Raw genomic sequence first — 23,970 nt, forward strand, 5'->3', positions numbered from 1 at the left:
AGAACCCCAAAGGTTAATACCTAAGTATTTCTTTTGGAGAGGACATCTATTATTGAAAAAAGGGCTACATAGGTTAATTTGTCAAATGAGTTATTCAAATGACCATTAAAATATACCACAGGGAAAGAAGGAAGGAGAAAACAGGACAAGACACAAGCAGTACGAAACACCGCAAGCACGCAGATGAGACATAGAACCATGGGACAGAACAGGACAAGAAACCATCAGAATACAATTCTAAAAGTTGACAAAGCATATGGATTGATTGGCAGACTCAAGAAAGGCCAATCGAGCCAGCAGAGGGGAAAGGTGAGAATCCACTTAATTCACCCCTCAGAACTGTCCAATCAGCAGATCCAGTACCTCGGCAATGGGGGTTTAACAGGGGTTAAAATAAGAACCTAATGAAAACTATTTGGAGGGTATATCCCTAATACCCCTTCCCCTATTCCTCACCATGGCTTGTCTGGCCAAAGAGGGTTTTCTGTACTTCAGATACTGTGAGTAGCAAGCCAGAAGTGTGTTGGTAGAGAGGGAGGAGGATGGACAAGACAGCCACATATATGTACCATGCCAGGAAGTCCATCCTTCTTCTACCATAAGGTTCCCACAACACTAGCAGACAGATCCTTACCATCCAGGAAGGAAACTGGAAGCCTCTACTCTGGAGAATTTAACCAAACCAAGACATTCATATGGAGAATGGGACCCCCCCCCCAAAAAAGTCCACCCAGATAACCCTGAAAACAACCCCTTCTCACAAGTCCAAGGCTCCTAATCAGCTTTTTAGTCCACTGTTCAACCAGAAGTAGAGAGCCAAGAATTGCCAAATGTCCTGGAAAAGCCTAAAACAGGAACACACACACACACACACACACACACACACACACACACAGAGAGAGAAATTTGAAGAAAACAGATCCTGCAGAAAAACAATTTCAAAAAAAAAAAAAACAACACACAAACATTATCATGAATATACTCAATGGTAACGGAACAAATCCAAGGCAAGAATACAGAATAAGAACAAAGCACTATATAAGAAAAGGAACATTCAGAAATCAAAAAGCAATCTTCAGATTTAGAAATATGAGAGCAAAGAAGAGTTGGAAGATTGAATTAAAGAGCTAAAAAACAAAGAGATGTGGTTGGGGGAGGGAGGGACAGAGATCCAGTCCTGGAGATCCAACATCAAAATAACTGCTCCAGAAAGAGAGAAATCATCAATGAACAGATTCCCCTGAACTGAAAGATACAAGTTAGCATACTGAAAGGATTCATCAAATGCCCAACATAATGGATAAATATATATCCACGCCAAGGCCCATCACTGTGAAATTTCATTACCTTGAGGAGCAAGATAGTCTACAGGCTTTCAAGTCACATACAAAAAACAGAAATAAAATAGTTTTGGATTTCTCAACACAACTGGAAACAAGACAATGTAGCAATATGTTCAAAATCCTGAAGGAAGATTATTTCCCACCTAGAATTCTACAAAATATCAAATATGATGACATGCAAGTTCTCAAAAGATTTACCTCCATACATATTTCCTCTAGAAGCTACCAAAAGATATGCTCCAAAAAAGAGTTAGTAACCAGTAAAACGGAAAACAAAAAATCCAGAAAATAAATCAGCACAGGAGAGAAATGAATGCAAATCCCCAATTAGCCAAGCACTGGAGGGTAGATACACACAGCATGATTTAAGACAGGTTGAGGGTTGCCCTCAAGACCTGTGCTAGTACTATACTCTTTCTAACCTGAGGAACAGCATGCTCAGGGAAGTCTAGCTCAAATTACCTGGAGGCTGGTTTTCACCATGTCCTTATATGCCAGATTTCCATTCCATTCTCAGCTACATGGATCAGCAAGGATACTCACATTACCCTACAGAAGTATTGTTTTGACCTGTCCTATGAGCTGGAGTTTGATTCATCATACTGAGCTGAAAACCAGAACATATAGAGCAGTCTACTCCCTCCAACCACATTTCTGCCAGGCCTCAATTACTGACACTCTAGCCTACCAGATGGCCTGTGGTGAGCCTTCTATTTAAGCAGGATTCACTCACGACCTTGGCCATGAACCGCCTCAAAGCGACTTTGTATGCTCTCAGGGAAAATGCAGCCAGTCTATGACGGAAAGACTGTTACGTTCTCCCTGAAGCCTTCACGTAATAATGATGTTGTCCTTTTGTATCTGCCAGTAGGTTTCCCAAAACTAGGTACATTGTTTTAGAATGTATATGTACGTAATAAACTAAGAGAAATGCAAGAGAATGATTGACACAGTCAGGAGAGTGCTTATATCTGAGGGAGGGGAGAAGGGTGTAATTGCAGACACACAAGGGTCTACTCAAATTCAAGTAAATGTTCTATTTCTTAACCTTCTTAGAGATTACTAAATCTACCTCTTACCCTGAGGTGGGCACATCAATGTTCACTTTATTACTACTCTTCATACCATCCACTTTCTTGTATTTATAATTTATTTCACAAACTTAAAAAATCATCCTACCACTTCTGTGTTCAGGATCCAGGCTCAATGAAGAGCATTTTGGTAATGATTAAACTCTAAAGTAATAAACTGGTGTGCTCATTTTATTTATTTTTTTACAACAGTACTCATAAGCTAATGAACATTTAGTTGATTTAATGACTATGTCCTCATATATGAAATTAAATTGGTCTTTAAATAAATCCTCCGGGAGTCAGTATCTCCTCTGCAAATAACCAAACTGATTCTCAGAATCAGGACTTTTTCGATGCTTCAATTTCATCCCATATTGCAGCTTCAATTTTTGAGGTATCATATTCCCTCATCATATCAAACTCAAGCCACGGCTGACTCCACTTCTGAGCTTCTTTGATTTGCTCTTCAGTTAAACAGAGATCAAATCTGATGCCTTTAATATTAAATTTTGGACGTTCCCAGCGTTTGGACCAGGGTTTAGGCTTCATTTTTACTTTCAGCTACGGAAGATATAAAAAAATAATAATAATAATAATTTAGGCTGATAGTCATAAGCAAAAATTCTTCTCAAAGCTTTCGTTAAGATGACTCTTTCTTATTGTATAGAGAACTTTCAGTTCCAAAAGTACCACTTATACCTGATTCACAGGAACGTCCTGGCTGGGTCCATGCACTACCGGCTTCATATTCATATCCAACGTGCTATACTCGGGAAGGGCATCTCGTAAGTACAGCAAACTATCATCCAGCCGTTTCTCTAATTTCACCACTTGGATCTCCTGGATTCGAGGATTATAAAGTTCAAAGCAAATCTCAACACCTAAAAAGAGAAAATATATTCTTACAATCTGAACCCATATGTCTGCATATGCCTCATACAACAGTAAAAACTACTTCATAATGGAACTGGCATAGAGTTTTGCACAGAGGAAATGTGACATAAATTTGTCATTTTTAAGATGAAGATTATCAAAAGACAAAGTCCGTATAGATTTAAAAGTGAAAAAAATCTGAGTTAGAATGACAGTCTAAAGAAAAATGTCTTCTATAAACAGGCATACATTCTTCACTTCTGATAGTATGAACTTAGAGAAAGTTTGAGTAAATTCTTCTGTCATGTTCTTGTTTATTTCCCAATTACTTAAGTAAAACTTACTCTTCTGCCTTAAGGGCAACAGGATTGATGATGTAAAAAGGGTAAATAAAATTGTAAGTTCTAACTTTGGTTTAGAAGCCCCTCTTAAGGATGGCCTGGGTTTTAAAATGTGCTGGGGCTCTCCATGTGAAGCAAGCTAGGAACAGCTTAAGATCTATCCTCTATAGTATCAAACACTAGAGGGAAAGAGCATATTCTCAGGTTTCCTGAAATAAACCCAAGAGAACTACAAATATATAGGATCATCATTAACATCTACTATTAAACACCAGGATTTAATCCATGATTTACTATACACCTATTCCAGGTACTAGGCATTTAGGAACTGTACCTACAGCAAACGCAAAATAGGTTAAGATCCTTTTCCTCTCATAAAGCTTACATTCTCGTGGATGACAAACAATAAACACACCATAATTTCATTTACAATTCATAATTTCAGGTAATTCCATAGAGTCAAGACAAACAGTGATGACATGTGGCTGGGGAATAAGTAGTATGTAAGTAGTAGAGTCAGGGAAAGCCTCTCTGAAGATGATCTAAACTGACGCAACAGGGGCGCCTGGCTGGCTCAGTCAGTAGAACATGCGACTCTTGCTCCGGGTTTTAGGTTCAAGCCCCACATTGGGGGGGGTTAAAGATTTAAAAATCTTTAAAAAAATAAATAAATAAACGGACACTATAAATAGCCAAGAAAGCTCCAGGCAGAAAGGACAGCAAATGTAAAGGCCCTGGGGTCTTAACAAATTTGCCATACTGGGGAAAAAACAGAAAAAGGTCCTTCTGGCTGGAGCCTAGTAAGTTAGTGGGCCAGGAAAGTAAACCTGAAATACAGCACGGCTGCCGGCAGGGGGAGGTGGTGGCATGGACGGGAGTGGTGGCCATGGTGATGGAGAAACAAAACTGGGACATATTTTTTGGAGATTAAGTCAAGAAAAACTGATTGACTGGATGTGGGAAAGAGAATAAACAAACTATTTATAAGCTATTAATAAGCTGTATTTATAGCTCCTAAATTTTCGGTTTCAGTAAATGGGTGGGCAGGGCAGCCGTTTCTGGACATAGAAAAAACAGAGGGTGGCACCTGGGTGGCTCAGTCAGTTAAGCATCTGCCTTCAGCTCAGGTCATGATCCCAGGATCCTGGGATCGAGCCCCACATTGGGCTCCCTGCTCCATGGGAAGCCTGCTTCTCCTTCTCCCTCTGCCAGCCGCTCCCCCTGCTTGCTCTCTCTCTCTCTGTCAAATAAATAAATAAAATCTTTAAAAAAAAGGGGAAAGACAAAACAGAGAGGAACACACTGTGAGGGGACACAGAATTCTATTCCGAACTTGTCTCATGCTTAAAAGACATCCAGTTGGAAATGTCAAAAAGCTAGTTGTATGTGCAAATCTGGAACTTGGAAAGGGTCAGTTCCCAAGTTACAGATTTGGGGCTTATCGTCTTATGGATGGTATTTAAAGCCAATGGACTGAAAAGAACCACCAAAGAAAGGAGTATCAAGGGGGAAGATCAAGGCAGGTTGCAGTAGTCAAAAGTACTTTATTTTTTGTTGTTGTCCCCCCACAATACTTGAGGGGAGGGCAACAGGGAGTGACCATCTCTGGAAGCTTCAATGTCCAGTACTTCACATATAGTATCACACACAGCTGACCACAACCCTGGGAGGCAGAAACTACTATTATCTCAATTTTAAGAAAGACCAAACTAAGGTCTAATTCACACGTGTGCTCATGTCTTTCTATCACAAACTTCCCCGAGCACATGACCTGATGGAAGGCACACATTTCTGCAACCAGTCTAGTCCTGCCGAGCCCCTCCACGCAGGGTGCCACAGGTCACGACCAGATAAGGAAGAGTCACTGTTCTCACTGTTTAATTTCCTTGAATATAATACTTCACTGTCGGGGATCATGAAGCACACAACTTTGGAGTATGAAAACTTTACTGTCCTGCCATTTTGATTCATAATCTTTCTAGAATTTTGCCACTTGGGCTTCTTACTCAGCATAACAAACAAATTTTGCCTTTTTAAAGATTCCTCCGATTCGTATCAAACGGTATTTACTGTGGTGACCGTCGCAATATAAAGCAAAATGGGGGCATCCATTTTAGGAAGAAGTGACTCACAGAGATATCACTGTGTTTATCTTAACACTCTCATGGGTTATTTACTCCACCAATGAATGTCCCCCCACTGTGTACAGTCCCCTGCCTCCTCCTGTGATGCGGCCAGAGGCTGACAGGTCTGCCAGTCGCTGGGCTGCACCAGAAGCCGCCCTCACGGGAGAGCGCCGCACTGACCGTGGATCCAGCAGCCTCCGTCCTGGTCCGTTCTCAGGCCCCAGGCTCCACGGCAGTTCCAGCTGTCTCATCCCAGGATGCAGAACGCAAAATGGAATCCTGAGAGAACACTGTCCAGAAAATCAAACTAATGCAATGAAACCCACCTTGTCCTTCGATAGTATTTCTAAGGATAAAAGTGGCTCCGAGGCCTGCTCCTGATCTCTGGATACAGATCCCCAGAAACTGGCTGGTTTTTCCACTGGCGTACGGGTCGGCTGTGGTAACACGAAGTATGCTTCCTACAGTCAGAGAAGTGAGCTTTGACGTGACACGCAGAAACACACAAACAGCATGTCTAGGTAACCTCATAACTTCCTAAATATTTTAATATATTAGGAAGGGCCCCATTAGGGCAAAAACCAGATAGGTGGAAAACAATATTCTCTAAGTAAAGAAAACGAGCCCCTCCCACCACTAATAATAAAAGCATCCAGCTCTTACTGACCAACGTAGAACTCTGGAATATGAAGTATTTTTCTCCTTTCTAACATATCTTTTCTTTCTATTTTAAATTTCAAAGGATTTGTTCTTCCCCTTGGGGGAATAAATTCGGGACTCAGGAATCTGTGAAAAATACAAATAAAAAAAATTAAAGGCAAACTTAAAAGAGAAACTGTTGCTTTGCCAAAAAACGAAAGACTATGATGTTGACATGCTTTGTTCTTTCTTCTCTAAAGAAAAGTCAATTATTTATTTCTAAAATTGTTGTCAATGCTCATGAAAATAGCTAACAATTCCCAAGCACTCACCTGGCATTGTATTAAGGGTTTATGAAAGCTGAGAGCATAAATTAATCCTTACAACAATCAGACAGGTATGGGGTCATAATCTCCTTTTCACAGATGAAAATGAAGCTTGGAGAAGGTAAATAACTGACCTATTGTTATATTAGCTATAAACTTATCAAGTCAAGATTTAAATGTAGGCATGTCTGTCAGACTACAAAGCCCATGGCTATAAACCACAGGCCTTACATTGAGTTGTATTTGTGAAAAGAAATAACACTGGAAAAATATAAACCTAGAAATCATTAACAGCAAACTAACTTTAAAAGTAATCTCCCTATTCTCTTCCTTAACTTCTCTAAGCTAACTTCTTTAAGGCATAAATGACATTACAATGAAAATTCATGTCCTTATTACCCATCCCAAGAAATAAATTATCAATATACCTGAAGCCCCAATGCACCCGTCCCTCCCCTCAGTTCATTACTATGGGGTAATTCATTAAATTTGGTGATTATTCCTATGTGTTTCTTCCTTTTCCTTAAAGTTGAGTCACCAGTCTCTAAGGAGTTCCCAGGTATACTCTGAAACTGGCCCCCATATTCTTAAGGGCAAGGAGATACCGAAGAAAGAAGCAGGCCACTCCAGGTGGGTGGGTGGCAGTTTCAATAACAGCAAAGGGAACTTACATACGGGCTTGTCTTGGGCAGCAGCAAGACAAATGGATTCCCATACCCACTGCCAAATCTTAAAAATTTATAAAGAGGCCCTAAGAGGGCTCAGTCACATATACCATGTAGTCATTTCAACACATCATCACATCTCAAGGCTAGGTCTTTGGAGCTGCCTCTGGGAGCAGGAAAGGCAAGCAGAACCCACATTCCAAGGACAGGAGAGGGGGTGAGGAGGTGGCACCCAGCCCACAGGTCAATCAGCGGTCATGTCTTTTTTTTTTTTTAAGGTTTTATTTATTTATTTATTTGAGAGACAGAGAGAGAGCACGAGCCAGGGAGTGGCAGAGGCAGAGGGAGAAGCAGGCTCCCTGCTGAGCAGGGAGCCCGATGCAGGGCTGGATCCCAGGACCCCAAGATCATGACCTGAGCAGAAGTCAGATGCTTAACTGACTGAGCCATCCAGGTGCCCCAGTGGTCATGTCTTTTTGATGATGATGATCCCCAACGCTCAATTACCTCCTCTGAAAATTTTTAAAGCCACCAAAAAACTGAAATGGTAATACAATGAACACCCATATATACTTCACCTTGTTTCACCAATTGCCAACATTTTGACATACTTGTTTCATATATACATATAATTTTTTCCTGAACTATTTGAAAATGTCAAACAGCAAGGTGTTTCATCCCTGAATACTTTAGAAAGCTTCTAAGAACAGGGACTTTCTGCTACACGTATGATATCTAAGAATTTCTGCATTAATTCAATAATATAATCTAACATGTAGTTTGCATTTAAACTAATTTAAACCTATTTAAACTTATAGTATCCAATTGTCCTGGAAAAGGTCTTTTACAGCTGTTTGTTGCCCAATCCAAACTAACAACAAGCTTCACACATTACACCTGGATATTACTCTCTTTAGTCTCTTAAACTAGTACTGTTCCTCATCTTTGTATTTTTAGAACACTGACTTTTCTGAAGAGTCAAAGCCCATTGTATTATAGACCATCCCTGGATTCTGGATTTGTTTATTGTTTCCACAAGCCTAGACCAAGGTTAAACATTTTGGGTAAAAATATTACAGAGGTGATGATGTGATCATCTTATTCTATCACATCAGGAGGTATATAAGGTCAGCTTGTATGGCTACTGGGGAAGCTAGGTTTGATTGCTCTGTGAAAGTGGAGAATTTCCCTGTAAATTTTATATTTTACATATGCGTGTATGTCTAGGCAATATAAAAATGTTGTCATACCGCATCAGTTCTTCTGCAGGTTGCTTTTTTTCCACACATCTTTTTGTGAAGTTTATCCATGTTAGCTCTAGTTCATTTGTTTTTCACCGCCGTATACATACTCTATTACATAAATGTATTTGCCTATTCACCTACTAATGGGTATCTTTGTGCTCATTCCCTTACATGTCTCCTTGCACATATTACTTGCTTTATTATTTTTGTTCACATTACTTTAAGTTGTGTACCAACCAGATGGAAAGATACACACAACCTCAAACTTACTAAATTTTGTCCAACTGTTTTCCAAAGTAGTTACACGATTTACATTCCCATTTAACTGAATGGTATGAAGTTTTGCCAGTCAAGAGAGATATTCCTTTCCCGCCTTAAAAAAGGTTGTATAAAGAAATCTTTTCTGCATCTCTAGCTTCCATAAATTCAGTGTTATTTCAACTTAAACAGGATATTTGCAATGTGAAACACACACAAAGGCACGTAGACATAATCCAATCAACAAGGAAGGGCCCTTTCAGAAAGCCTAAAATCACACCAAGTTTTTTCCGCTAAAATTGGCTTTTTAATAAGGTTGCTATAAAGTTCTGCACTTTCTGCAAATCCTAGGTCATCTAAATTTACAGGTACCTCCAAAGTTACCATCATTCATTAAAGTGGGCCAGGCTTTTAAACCTGTTTTGAAAAGCAAATTTAAGACGCAAATTAGCGGAAAATTTATCAATGTATCGCATTTTCAGGAAACTAAAACATGTGAGCTGGGAAAACTGGGTGAGTTCTGGCCAATCCATTTCTACCGAGGCAAGGAATGATCGGCTCCTTAAACAGGTAAAATACGATGTGCTTCAGAGAAAAATTCTTAATACAGGCTAAATGCCAGAGCAAAGAGCTTCAAATCCGGGGAATCGTTGGTTGAGGTTCTGATTTAGTAGGACTGCAGAGAAAGTTCAACGCTGGCTTGGGAGAAACGAGGAAGACAAATCTGAGTTGGTAGCGCTCTGCATATAAGCCTCATGAATCCTGCACACAAGCTCGAGAGTTCCAGCTCGGCTTTAGAGCCGAGATCTCGACCTCCAAAGCAAAGGCAGGGTCGTGAGCGCACACACCCAAAACGCTGGAACCGCGCCCAGGCCCGGGCCTCACCTCCTTTCCTGAACCGGGGGACGGCGCTTGTCCACGATGACGGGTTTCGGCGGCGGCTTGAACGCGCCGGGCTCAGAAGGTCCGGTGCTCTGCGGCCGGCCCGGCCCCACGCGGGCCCCTGCAATGCGGGCGACAGAGGTCAACAGCGCTCGCCCTGAGCTCCCGCGGAGCCCTGCAATCTCCCCCAACTCGCGGTCCCACGAGGGTTGCCCCCGACTTCTAGGCTCGCCTCCCTCGAACCTGGCCCTGAGCTCCTTCTTGGTCCCGGCTTGCAAGCCCCGCTCCACTTACCCCAGGCGATGGAGGCTGGCGCAGGGAGCAGCGCCCTGGCGGCTCGAAAGCCTCGGGACAGGTCCATTGCGGCCCCGAAGGCCCCTGCAATGGAGGCCGCCATGCCTGTTCGCTGTGGTCAAGACTACAGTTCCCAATAATCAGTGCGACGAGGTCGCGGCTCCCTGAGGTTGGATGGCGGCTGCTATGGGACAAAATAGCCCAGACCTCCCCCCCGCCCCTTCCTCTCCACTCTCCCCAATAACCCCCAACCCCGGCCTAAGTATTTTAGGGAAGGTGCGTATTTCTCTAGTTCCCCGCAATGTGTCAAGTTTTACCCCTCCATAGGGGTGTTCTCTCAGCCTAGAAAACTTTCCTCCTCCTTTGAATCAATTCTGTCTTCACTTTCTCAGGCTTAACTACTTCAAAACCCAATTATAGGTTCTTAACCTTATTAGGTACCTTCCATTAGCACCTCTGATATAATCTGCAATTCAATTTTTAATTTAATTTAATTTTTAATTACTTGTGTAACTATTGGATTATTGTCTAGTTCCGACATTACCCTCCTCCAAGAATGCACGGACGCATGAGTTAATCTTTTGCCCACTATTTTATCCCAGCACTTCCCAGCTACCTGGCCCTCACTCTTTGTTGAATGCAAGAAAAGAAAAAGAAAATAGTTCCTGAAAGAACAGGTGGCACAGGGTCCTTGAGATTACAGAGAGCATTACTCTTTTAAGAAGCTAAAATTGAGGACTCCAGGCTGGCTCAGTCATAGAGCATGTGACTCTTGATTCTTGATCTCCAGTTTTAAGTTCCAGTTTCACGGTGGTTGTAGAGAGTACTTAAAAAAAAAAAAAGCTAAAATTGAGTTTGGGCTGGGCAACTGTGCCTGGGGATAGGTGGCGGAGATGAAACTGAAAAGCGTAGATTATAAGTCTTGCTAAGAAATTTGGAATTTGTACCCTTGACAGTGGTGAGCCACTGACAGGATTTCACACTCAGAGTAATGTGATCATTAATTACTTGTTGGTCATTCCCGTTGAATTAATGTCCCAAAGTACCTCAAACTCACCATGTCCATATTGAATACACTATGTTCACCTCCAAACCACCTCCCCACTTTGGCTATCTCAAGTAATGGCTTCGACATCCAATCCAGGGCTTAATGCCGAAAACCTCAGTGCCATCCCTGATGTCTCCCTGTCTCTCCTTAGGTAAAATTCCTAAAACTACACCTGGCACCATAAAATATCTCAAGAATCCTTATACTTTCTCATCCTGTCATCCATATCTCTAATCCAGGTCACCATTCTTTCTCCTCAGGACCATTGCAAACCACTGCACCTGTCTTCTCATTGGTCTTCCTGACTCCAGGTCCCTCCAGTTCTTCTCCAAGTAGCAACCCAAAAGGTGGCTCAGACATACATACCATACATACCTTGTCCTTGTCTTTGCCCAGTTTAAAGTCTTCCGTAGTTTTCAGTTGACCCCAGGATAAAAATCAAATGCTCAAAACAAAAACAACCCCCTCAAAAACAAAAAACAAATAAACAAAAAAACACCCAAAATAACCTCTGTAGCCCGCCCCCCATGTACTCTACTTGGCCACTTGAAGATACATGAGCTGTTACATCAGCCTGAGAAAAGAGGGCCATGTTTTGAGGACAGATTTCAAGATGCCACGAGGAGAAACAGTGTTTAATATTTAATTCCAGCTTCCTTGATTAGAACAGAATTTATCCTATAATAACAAGGAATAACACAACCAAAGGTTCAGATTAGCTAAATTTTAGACTTTTTCTGCCTACCCAAAAAGGAGACTTTAAGAGAAGAGGGAAAAGGGAGGAAAGACTAAGATAATTGTGACCAGTAGTGGTGAGGATTTTCCTGGGCTAACTAAGCCCAGAACAGTTTGATCATCACTCTTGCTGGGACTGGACCTATGGGGTAGGGGCAGAGAAATAAAAGATAGACTTTCACAGGAGGCAGGCAGGACTTCATAAACATTTCCAAGTCATTCCTGTTGCCCCACCCTTCTAAGGATGAAAAATGGTTTTGTAGAGTTTTACAAAACTAGAAGAATGAGCCTAAAGAATCTTATTGCCTTCTCCCGTATTCCTGCTTACCCAAAAACCCATCAGTTCACTCTGACATTATCTTAGAGTGAAGAAGAAGCTGTAGTTTTAATTATTCCACCAAACAACTACACAGAGCAAAATCAAAGAGCACAGAGCTGCCTCAACAGTTTTGTGGGCTGATTTCAGGAATAGAACTTGAGCTGTATTACTTCTATGTTTTATACCCACAAAAAGGAGAACATGAACAACATCACATGGTATTCAGCCAGGGAAAGAAAGTGTTCCAGGCAAATGCTCCACTTGATGTTACTGCTCATTATTTCATCCTCTATGCCTAGTACGGTGCCTGACACTCTAAATATTTCCAAGGAAAATTAGAAGGGTCACTCTAGTTGCACTTAGAAAGTGAATAGGAGGCAGGAAAGTACTCCAAAAGAGAGATATTGCTAACCTAAAAAAAAAAGAAAGTTTTCAAAATGTGGTCCCTGGATCAGCAGCATCAGCACTACCTGGGAATGTGTTAAAAATGCAGATTCTCAGGCCCCACCCCAAACTGAATCATAAACTCTGGGGATGGAGCCCAGCAATCTGTGCTTTAAGTAATCTTCCATGTGAGTCTGATGATTGTTCAAGTTTGAGAACCATTGCTGTAGGTCAAAGGAGATAGGAAAGGTGGTTAGCAGAAATCAATCTGAAGCAAATTCAGGCAAAATTAGGGTCTGACATGTATTAGCTGTGAGATTCTCTGCCCCAGTTTACTTCTTGGTACTAGGATTTAGTGTACCTACCTCACTTGGTTGCTGTATGGATTAAACTCAGACAATCCATAAATAAAGTTGTTAGGTAGATGTCTGGATCACAATATGTTCTTAATATAATTAGCATTAAACTTACTTTAAAGTTGAAAAACAACTCTTAGACCAACAAGAAGAGACTATAAGCTAGTCCATGTATTAACTCGCCCAAAGAAAAAATCTTCCCTTCTGGAGAGGGGTTGGTCATCATGGTAGTCTAGAAAACCAGTCATAACACAAGATGTCGGCCAGTCATTGCCCACAAAAGGAAGGAGCTTTCACCAAGTGATTTGGGGGAAATTCCAGGCCCATTGATGAGTTCCTCTTGGGATAAAGATAGACTCATGGGGTTGTAACCAACAATTTTGGAGTTGTCTGGTTCCACTGATGAAATTATTCCCAGCATGACTTAGACTTGCCACCAAACATTTGAAACGTATACTTAACTTCCATTGTTCTGATTCTATGTTCATCAAGCAACTCACTCATTCTTATTTGACATTAAATTTTGCCTTCAGAGAAAGTACTTGTCATAGAGACCCAAGTGTTCTGGTATGCTGGCCAGTATGATTATTTTTTTGTCTCATTATAAATTAATAACTAGCATTTGGTGTTGTCATATAAGTCCCATAAATCTAGTTCATGTGATGGATCTGTTATGCTGAGCTGACAAGTCTGTTTCTGGGCTTCCAAGCCAGAGGGCAGATCCAGGCCATGACAAATTCTCCAAAGCAAACGTATTATATGTGAAGTCTTGTGGTATACATCCTGCCTGGATATGGCCTCAGAAGCCACACACACACACACACACACACACACACACACACCCTATATTAGCTATCTACTACCGTGTGAGAAAGTACTCCAAAATTTAGCAGCTTAAAACATTTATTATCTCACGGTTCTGTGGGTCAGGAATCCAGGGGGTGCTTAGCTCAGTGATTCTGACTCAGGTCTCTCTCCAGGCTGTAATCAAGATGTGGGCCCGAGTAGAAGGAGCCTGCTTCCAAGCTCACTCACGTGTCTGGTGGCAGCCCCTCTCTGGCTGTTGGCTGGAGACATCAGTTGTTACCACATGGGCCTTTCCGCAAGGCATCATATGATGGCAGCTTCCCTCAGAGTCAGCTAGCAAGAGACAGAAAGTGAGCAAGGCAGAAGTCATGGTCTTTTCGTTTATCTAATCTCAGAAGTGACATCCCATCATTATTGCCATGTTCTACTCATTAGAAGCAAGTCACTAGGTCCAGCTCACACTCAAGGGGAGAGGTCCACAGGATCGTAAACACCAGGAAGCAGGGATTATTAGAGACCACACTAGAAGCTGCCCACCATAAAGCCGTTTTTGTATTCAAATGTGCAAAAGTGTAATATTTGTCTTCTACAAGCAGCTCAATACTGCAGCTCATCAGAGCCTGTTCCATTGGTCCATGGAAGAGCAAATGTGAAAAAAGGCACCACCCTGTCTTCTGTACATGTCCCCCAATTGTCCTTCTTTGTTGCCTCCTCTAACATCTTTCCATCATAGATGTAATCATGCATGGTACTCAAATATTTCACAATCTTGTGGCAGGAGCATCAACCAGTCAGAACGGATGTTCCAATTCTTTTTTTTTTTTTAAGATTATTTATTTATTTGAGAAAGAGAGAGAAAATACAAGTGGGGGGAGGGGCAGAAGGAGAGGGAGAAGCAGATTCTCCGCTGAGTAGGGAACCCGACATGGGGCTCCATCCCAGGACCCTGAGATCATGACCTGAGCCAAAGGCAGACTTAACTCAGTGAGCCACCCAGGCGCCCCAAGAACGTGCCAATTCTTGTACACACCCGCTGCTTCTATCAGCCTATTATCACTCCATAACAAAAGCTTTGTAAACCTATTATCTTGAAAAAATGTTTGGAAAAGCACTGTTTGGGAAAAGGATGTCCTCAAGCAACGTATCTTCTGTTTTCCAAATTTGTATTTGCTTTTCAAATGTTGCTGGGGTCAGGGGTAGCATGGGCAGCAGAATCTGGGCTGTCTCAGCTCCACCAAGGCAGTTCCATTATTGATCTGTTCTGTGAACTAGCCTTCCGTGGTAAGATTCTGTTTCCAGAAAAGGTCCCAAGGCCAAACATGTTTGAATCCGCTGAGCTGCACACACTGACTGATGTTGGGAGCTGAGACCTCCTACATCAGCAGAAACTTAACAGAAGACAAGACTGTAAACTAGTAACTGTACTGTGTGCTGCAGAAAACTGTTGTAAGCCAAGTTACCTGGGTGGTTTGCTACCTGGACAAACAGCCATCTTATCAAGAAAACAGTTTGTTTACTGGAACCAATAAGTCACTTATCAGGACAACATTTTCCTCATAAAAACACACCTTAAGATCCTCACCTCGCCATGACCACCAATCCTAAACTATTATGTCAGGGATTTTGCTCAATCCCAACCAGTTCCCTACCTTGAAAAATCTACTTTAAATCATGAGAGCATAGACTCCAGAACTCTATAAATATCTCCCCCGACCTTTCCCTTTGACTCTATCAGGTGGTGTTTCCCCATGCTGCAATAAGTAATAATCAGCTTTGCTTGGTCAACAGGTTTTTAAGAGTGGTCTTTGTGCAGAGTCAACAGTTGACCATCCATTCATTCAACAAATATTTAGTAAGCCCTACTATGTGCCAGGCACTATTCTAGGAGCTTGTCATGTATCAATAAACCAAACAGGTAAGAATCTCCCTACCTCATGGAACTTACACTCTAATGGGAACAAAGACGATAAACCAAACATAAGTAAGGAAATAAACTATATTATGCACTAGATACCGACCAGTTCTATGAAAGGAAACAAGGCAGAAAAGAATAGACAGGATGGGACCTGCAGTGCTGTGTTCAGTTTTAAGTGAGATGGTTTACAGGTCACCAAGAAGGTAAACTTTGAACAAAGACCTCAAGGAGTTGAGACAATGAGCCATGTGGCTATGTGGGTATCTAGAAGGAGAGTTTTCCAGCCTTAGAAAACAGCAACACAAGGGCCCTGAGTTGAGAGGGTCCCTGTTCTGCACGGCACAGAGAGGAGCAGCAAAGAGGCCAGAGTGCCTGAGCAGATAGAGTCCGGCAGATGAGGGCAGAGAGAGAGAATGGGAGACAAAATTCTGTTGGGCCTTGGGAGGACTTTGGTTTTACTCTGAGTGAAAAGGACAGCTGTAGAGGCATCTGAGCAGAGGGGGGCCATGATCTCACATTAGCAGGGTCACTCTGGCTGCAGCACAGAGAATGATGCAGGATGGACGGAAGGACAGATGCAGGGACGGACGCAGGGACAGACGGAGGGACAGACGCAGAGACAGACACAGGGACAGACACAGGGACGGACGCAGGGACAGATGCAGGATCTGATGCAGGGATGGATCCAGGGACGGATGCAGGGATGGATGCAGGGATGGATGCAAGGGGACCAGTTAGGAAGCTACTGAAATAACTGGATAAAAACATCATCTAGTTGAACATGGGGAGGGAAGTATGTTCTGAGGAGGAGGGGTTGCTTCTCCAGCAGATGAAAGCTGCTCAGCTGTTTTCTGAGCCGTTTTGGTTCCCAGGCAAGCAGGTAAGAGGGAAGGGAGCTCTGGAAAGAGTCCGCAGAGAGGAAACAACAGAAGGAAGGTGTGGTGCCTGGACATGCTCTCCACGCTCCAGCTGGTCCTGGGTCTCTTCACCTCATTGCCCCCAAGTCCCCAGCTTCGGTGTACAGAGTCCATTTTAAAAATTCTGGATAGAGTCAACAAATGCAAATTAAATACAGACATTTGGAAGCTAGTGGAATCAGGTTTGGGTGCAAAAGGACAATATATCTACCTACCCCCACATTAGACATTTATTTAGATATTACTATTTCTTTTGACTGTGATACTTTTTGGTGTATGGGAGTAACATCCTTTCCCTACTGGTTCAAAATGTTGTCTTTGCTATTTAGTTGTTCCCATAACATTTGAGTCTTGCCTAGACTCTTGTTTTAATTCCTTTTCAGCTTTGTCATTTCCAGTAGCATGCCAGTTTGTTTCTTTTCTGTTTTTTAATTGTAGTAAAATGTACATAACATAAATTTTACCATTTTAATTATTTTTATTTTTATTTATTTATTCTCAGTAAGCTCAACATCCCATGTGGGGCTTGAACTCACAACCCTGAAATCAAGAGTCACATGCTCTACCAACTGAGCCAGCCAGGAGCCCCCTCCCCTAATTATTTTTAAGTGTACAATTCAGTGACCATTCAATTGCACAGTGCTGTTGCAACCATTACTCTATCCATCTCCAGAACATCATCCCCACAGAAATTTGCACCTATTAAACATTAAATCCCCACGACTCCCTCCCAAGCCCCTGGTAAACTCTACTCTACTTTTTTCACTCTATTAATTTGTCTATCCTAGGCACTTCATGTGAATGGAATCACACAACATGTGGCCTTTTGTGTCTGGCTTCTTTTACTTAGCATGATGTTTTCAAGGTTCATCCATGTTGTGGCATGATCAGAATTTCATTCTTTTTAAGGGCTGAATAATGTTGCTTGTGTATATGTTACATTTTGTGTATCCATTCATCTGTTGATGGACATTTAGATCATTTCTTCCTTTTGGTTATCCTGAATGGTGAGGCTATGAACCCTGATGTGAAAGTATCCGAGTCCCTGCGGTCTGTTCTGTGGGAGATACACCCTGGGATGAAATTGCTACATCCTATACTATGTTTCACTTTTTGAGGAACCTTCAAACTTTTTCGCAGCAGCTGCACCATTTTGCGTTCCCACTGGCAAGGTAGGAGGGCTCCAGTTTCTCCACATCTTCACCAATACTTGTTATTTTCTCTTTCTTTCGTTTTTTCCTTTTTTTTTGAAAATAGCCATCCTGATAGGTGTGAAGTGGTAGTTCACTGAGATTTTGATTTGCATTTCCTTGACGATGAGTGATGTTGGGGATCTTTTCATATGCTCATTGGCCATTCATATGTCTTCTTTTGGGAAATGTCTACTCAAGTTCTTTGCTCATTTAAAAATTGGGTTGTTTGTTTTGTTGTTGAGTTGTAGGAGTTCTTTGTATTCTGTATATTAATTTTTATCAGATACATGTCTTGCAAGTACTTTCTCCCATTTTATTGATTGACTCTTTACTGTCTTGATAGTTTCCCTTGACACACCGAAATTTGTAATTTTGATGTAGTCCGATTTATCTATTTTGTTGACTGTGCTTTTGGTGTCACATCCAAGAAATCATAGCCACATCCAACATCATTACGTGTCTTTGCTATGTGTTCTTCTAAGAGTCTTATAGTTTTAGCTCTTAGGTTTAGGTCTTTAACCCATTTTGAGATAAATTTGTCTATAGACTATAAGGTAAGGGCCCAATTTCATTCTTTTGCATGTGGATATCCAATTTGCCCAGTATCCTTTGTTGAAAAGACTGTCCTCTTCCCCTTGAACACAAAGGTTTCTGGTTGCTGTGGGTCCTGTCACGGTTCTCACCAGCAATGCACGTTCTTCTCCTAACTCTTGTCACACACATCCACCGCAAACAAGCTATCTTGGGGATGTTCTGCAGAATAGCATTAACAGCATAGAGAGGCAAGCTTGTGATTGGCTATCAAGCAGTGACATGTTCATGAAAGATGCCCAATCTTTAAGGACTAAAAAGTAGTTCTCAACAGCATTCAGAATACCTTGTTGACCTTTGCTACCCAAAGGGGGTGTTTTGTAGAACCCCCCACTCCATCCCCTTAAGTCATAAGGATGAAAAAAAATTCCCTTCATTAGGGAAATGCAAATGAGTATCCTTCCACTGAAAAGGTGCATTGCATAATATGACAATACTTCTGGTGATATTTGTCTAATACGTGACAAGTGTTAAATGATTATTCTTTTAAAAATGTAAAATCATAGGGCGCTTGGGTGGCTCAGTTGGTTAAGCATCTGCTGTCTGCTCAGGTCATGATCTCAAGGTCCTGGGATGAAGCCCTTATTAGGATCCCCGTTCAGCGGGGAGTCATCAGCTTCTCCCTCTGCCTCTCCTGCCCCCCTCCCCCCACACCCCCCTCCTGCTCATGAGTACGCTCTCTCAAATAAATAAAATCTTTAAAAAATGTGGGCGCCTGGGTGGCTCAGTGGTTAAGCATCTGCCTTTGGCTCAGGTCATGGTCCCAGGGTCCTGGGATTGAGCCCCGCGTCCGGCTCCCTGCTCCTCAGGAAGCCTGCTTCTCCCTCTCCCACTCCCCCTGGTTGTGTTCCCTCTCTCGCTGTGTCTCTCTGTGTCAAATAAGTAAATAAAATCTTAAAAATAATCTTTAAAAATGTAAAATCATGACTCTCATACAAATATAAAATAAACACTTGTGAAATGTCCTATTTAGCTCATTAATTACTGAAGAGAGCACTAGCATGCTATATAACCAGTCCAAAGGAGACTCAAAGTTGCCCACACTTATATTCGGAGAAGTGCTGGAAGGAATTCACCAATAGATGCCGTAGGGTGACCTCACTTTCCACCAAACTCTATTTGTTTTCTATGGACAAGAATTACTTGTATTACTAGCAGTTTTCTATAACTTGCAGAGCTGTAAAATACCACAAAGACAAGGAAGGGTGGAAGTAATGCTGATACGTGAGCTCATTTTAGTCTTTCCAATTTTCCTCCAGAAGAAAAGTGTACTTGAAGCTGAGATACGCTGCTTTGATGGCGGGAGATTTTGCTTTCCCCCGAACATGAAACTGCCTTTCTGACAGCCGCTACTTGTCATGGATGATTTTCTTCTCTTTCCTTGGGATAAATAAGCGGAAGAGGATGTGAGCTGAATGGGTACAACTGTTTCTTTCTTTTCTTATTTTATTTGTGAGTTTTCCAGTAAAATATTGGATGTCCGAATACATGTCCCAACACGTTATAGCAAACTCACTCCATTGTTTGCTTTAAAAAATATATGTATTTTTCAATCACAAAGTAAAGCTAAGGTTGATGACTCATACTCATTCTTTTTTCTTTTTCAAAATAGTATTTACCAAGCTTCTCCTGTATTTTAAGAACTGTTATAGGCACTAGAGATACAGTAGTGAGTGAAATAAGACCCCTACCCTTATTAAGCTCACAGTCTTGTGGGGGACACAGACAATAAGAATAATATGATATCAGGGAATAGTAAGTGCTCTGAAGGGTAAGAGAATGAAGTGGATAATGTGAACAGAGAGCTGAATGAAGAGAAGGAGCAGGTCATGTGAACACCTGAAAGAGGCTAGTAGCATAGGGACAAGAACTTACAGGAGCATCAGTAGTCCCGCAAAATCACAGAGGTTCGTATTGGTCTATTCAACAAACTTTTCCTGTGCCCCTACTGTGTACCAGGCTCTGTTCTGGGTGCTTACAATACAAACTGTTGCGGAGGCCAGAATTTTGCTGTCCATAAGGATATGGAAAGAGGAAGGTATATTTCTGTCTGTTGATTTCTTGTTCCGTCTACCCACACCCCTTCATCATACACGATTTTTCAAAATCCAACTTCATTGATCCTTCTTCCCAAAAGCATTTCCTGTCACTCAAGCCAAAGTGGCCTCCACTGCGCGCTCTCAAAGAACCTGGTGCATATTTGTATTAAAGCACTCATTACACTTGATTATAATCATCTCTTGCTTGTCCGCCTTCCTCACTGGACGGCACACCCCCCCTAAAGGCAAGCTCATCACTCTATTCAGCTTTGCACTTCTGAGGCCCAGCACAAAATCTGGAATATCCTAGCTCTTGACAAGTACAGAAAAGTGGTGAGAGTAAGGAGTTGGGGGTCTTCCCATTTTTTTTGTTTTTCCATCTAAATCTTCTGAAATAAGTCTATTTTGGGCTTACAATGGGAAAGCAATCCACTTTATTTTTATTTTTTAATATATTTTTTCCACTTTATTTCTAAAACATGAATGAATAGACTATGGCCAGTTCTTACTTCCTTTACACAATTTTTTCTACAGAATGATTGAATGACCAAATTAAGCTAATACCTACAGTTGACAGGAAATGGTGAGGCTAACTCACAGGAAATCATGATAACAATGTACTTATAATGGCTAGGAGATCATGGAATACATTTTATAAAGATTTTCATCCAAATGGCGGGGGGGGGGGGCGGGGAGGGGAGGAAAGTTGCTTCTGAGCTCTCTGGAAAACGGCATTCTCCAGGCTCTGAAAAGGCTGAGCTCCACAACATTGATGTTAGGCTGCCCTCTGGTGGATCCAGCACCACACAGCGAGGCTGGAAGTTCGAGGTCCACTCCTCAGAAAACTTGTGTTTTTACAATGGAACGGTACCCTCAGCAAACACCCCAGAAGATAAGTTGGAGAAGAAACCCTGGAGCAAATACACCAGGTTCTGATATGCCCGACAGTCCTTTGCTAACGAATCCTATTCTTATTACTAATATGTATAAGACACTTAAGTAAGCCTTCTCACAATGTTGTAGGCTGTGTTATTCTCAAGTGACGAGAAAACTGAGGCTTGCAGGAAAGCAATGACTGGTCAGAGGTCACACAGCACACGTGTTGGATGTTTTCTGCAGCCACAGATACTGTGCACCTACTATGAACCCGTCATGGAGATGGACATAGGGAAATGATTTACTCTGAAGAAAGCATGAAAGTACAGAATGATGGTTGCTGGGATGGAGGCGTGCACCATGCATTTTGTCCAGACTAGGGCAGTTGGGAAAGTTTCCCAGCAGGATGGAGAATTGCACTGAGCCCTGAAGATACAATGTATATAACTGAGGAAGTCCGAAGACTAGCTCAGTCACGAGACCAGAGAGGATATCACCGCCCTCCCTGACACACACACAAATACCAGACTTCAGTTGGAAGATGGACGGATGGTGAATGCTCTGTTTTACAGGAAGTTCTAGAGTCTTCAATTGGACAAGTTTTCTGGGAAGTTGAGTTACTGCTTTGGGTAGTATAAATATATTTTAAAACTAGTAGCCGATACTTTAAAAAATGTATTACAGATATCCTTATTACCAAAATCAGATCTTTATAATATTTTCTGGATTGTTCCTCCTCCTGGTCCTTGGTCTTGGGGAAACCAAGCAAACCAAACCTGACCACCCTCCCAATGGAGTCCCTAATTATTCCTGTTGCCTATTTTAATAACATTTGGAACAAATGACAGCTATTCTGTCAGTGGTTCATTTCTTTTTCATTTGCCTCCTTCACCAAACTGAGATGTATGACATCAAGGATCAGGCCTGAGGTCTCTGGAAAACTGCATTCTCGGGACTCTGGAAGGCCTAGATCCGCCTTGCTGCTGGTTAGGCTGCCCTCTGGTGGATACAGCGCCACACAGCAAGACTGGAAGTTCTAGTGTCCGAGAGGATGAGGATGGGAAGGTGGGACCAGGGCATGCACGGATTTGGAAATCATAATGATTTCTTCGTTAGGAGGGCACTGAGGGGTGTTCAGAGATTTAAAGAAAAAGAATAACAAGGGTTTCATATCCCAGACGAGCACCGCCGCCCCCCAACAAAAAAACAAAAAAAGAACGACAAGGTCAGGTTTGCACTTTAGTAAGGTCTTTGTCACTGCAGAGTGGAGAACGGATTGCAGCCAGAGATAAGGGAGATGATTTAAGAGGAGGGGGGTGATCCCAGCAAGACATGATAGCGCCCTGGACTCCGGTGGCATCTGAGGGCCGGTGAGAAGTGACAGTACAAGTGAGGACAAAGAACCAACGAGCCCTGCTAATTCACAGGGTGTAGGGAAGCTTCTCATTCCTTCCTGGGCAATTCAGTGGATGGTGGCATCATGTGCTGAGATAGGGGGCTTGAGGCGGGGAGCAGATTTGGGGGAACAGACCAAGTATGCTTTGGAACTGTTGACTTTGGGGTGCAAGCAGAGGAGTCCATTAGAAGGGCTCCTGGGTGGTTCAGTCGGTTAAGCATCCAACTTTTGATTTTGGCTTAGGTCATGATCTCAGGGTCGTAGGATCGAACCCCAAGCCGGACTCCACACTCAGCGTGGAGTCTGCTTGAAGATTCTCTCTCTTCCTCTCCCTCTGCCCCTCCCCCCTGCTCACACACTCTCTCCCTCTAAATAAATAAATAAAATCTTTTATTTTTTTTTAAGATCTTATTTATTTATTTGAGAGAGAGAGAGAGAGAGCATGCATGAGCAGGGCAGGGAGGAGCAGAGAGAGAGGGAGACGCAGACTCTCAGCTGAGTAGGGAGCCCGATGTGGGGCTCGATCCCAGGATCATGACCTGAGTAGAAGACAGACGCTTAACTGACTGAGCCATCCAGGCGCCCCAATAAAATCTTTAAGAAAGGAAGGAAGGAAGGAAGGAAGGAAGGAAGGAAGGAAGGAAGAAAGAAAGAAAGAAAGAAAGAAAGAAAGAAAGAAAGAAAGAAAGAAAGAAAGAAATGTTCACTAGAAAGCTGGAGGGGAGCCTGGAGCTTGGGAGAGAGGCCTGGGTGGGGCAGCAGACGGTGGAACCATGGAAATGAGGAGGCCACTCAGGAGGGGCTGGGATGTGAGACAGGAAGGCGGCCTAGGACAGAGGCCGGGTGAACAGCAACTTCCAGGCGACATGTAGGTAAAGTGAGCCATAAAGGGTCCAGAGAAGGAGCTGCTGGAGACAGAAAGCTGGATGTGTGGGCAAGCCGATGGAAGAGAGGAGGCTGCAGATGGATGGTCAGCCAGAACCAAAGTCCTGGCCTGTTTGCTGAGAGCAAGCTGACCGCTGGCTTTTGATATTGTTGCAGAGAGTTGAACGGTAACCTTAGTGAGCACCATTTAGTAAGAAGCCACATTGCTGGTGTTAACTTAATCAGTACTTTTTTTAGAGAGCATATGAAAGTTGAGGCATTGATTTCTTTTCTTTCTTGAACTCACGACCCTGAGATCAAGAATCACATGCTGTACTGACAGAGCCAGCCAGGAGCCCCCAGGTTGAGGGCCTGAGAACACTGAGCACAGATATTACAGAGTAACTTGCTGGGATACAGCTAATTAGTCTTAGTGCTTTTTTTCCCCACCCCCACTGGAAGGCAA

General features: G+C 42.4%; 1 protein-coding gene and 1 long non-coding RNA gene across 4 annotated transcripts in view; both read right to left on the bottom strand.

Annotated features, from left to right (window-relative positions):
- Positions 1-2,589: 2,589 nt before the first annotated feature.
- MRPL19 (mitochondrial ribosomal protein L19) lies at positions 2,590-10,221 on the bottom strand. Its single transcript, XM_036099437.2, has 6 exons — positions 10,065-10,221; positions 9,774-9,891; positions 6,424-6,542; positions 6,083-6,217; positions 3,116-3,297; positions 2,590-2,977 (listed from the first exon to the last, which is right to left on the bottom strand). The coding sequence occupies exons 1-6, from the start codon at positions 10,165-10,167 to the stop codon at positions 2,756-2,758; spliced, it is 879 nt and encodes a 292-aa protein (XP_035955330.2). The 5' UTR covers positions 10,168-10,221; the 3' UTR covers positions 2,590-2,755.
- A 2,390-nt stretch (positions 10,222-12,611) lies between these two features.
- The window catches only part of LOC118540305 (uncharacterized), a 30,081-nt gene continuing 18,722 nt past the window's right edge, over positions 12,612-23,970 (bottom strand). For all 3 annotated transcript variants that reach the window (XR_013441730.1, XR_004919566.2, XR_004919565.2), the window contains exon 5: positions 12,612-14,046. This is a non-coding gene — a long non-coding RNA (uncharacterized LOC118540305). The remainder of the gene's footprint in view (positions 14,047-23,970) is intronic.

The sequence above is a fragment of the Halichoerus grypus genome, chromosome 10, assembly GCF_964656455.1.
Source record: "Halichoerus grypus chromosome 10, mHalGry1.hap1.1, whole genome shotgun sequence".
In the NCBI taxonomy this organism is placed as follows: Eukaryota; Metazoa; Chordata; class Mammalia; order Carnivora; family Phocidae; genus Halichoerus; species Halichoerus grypus.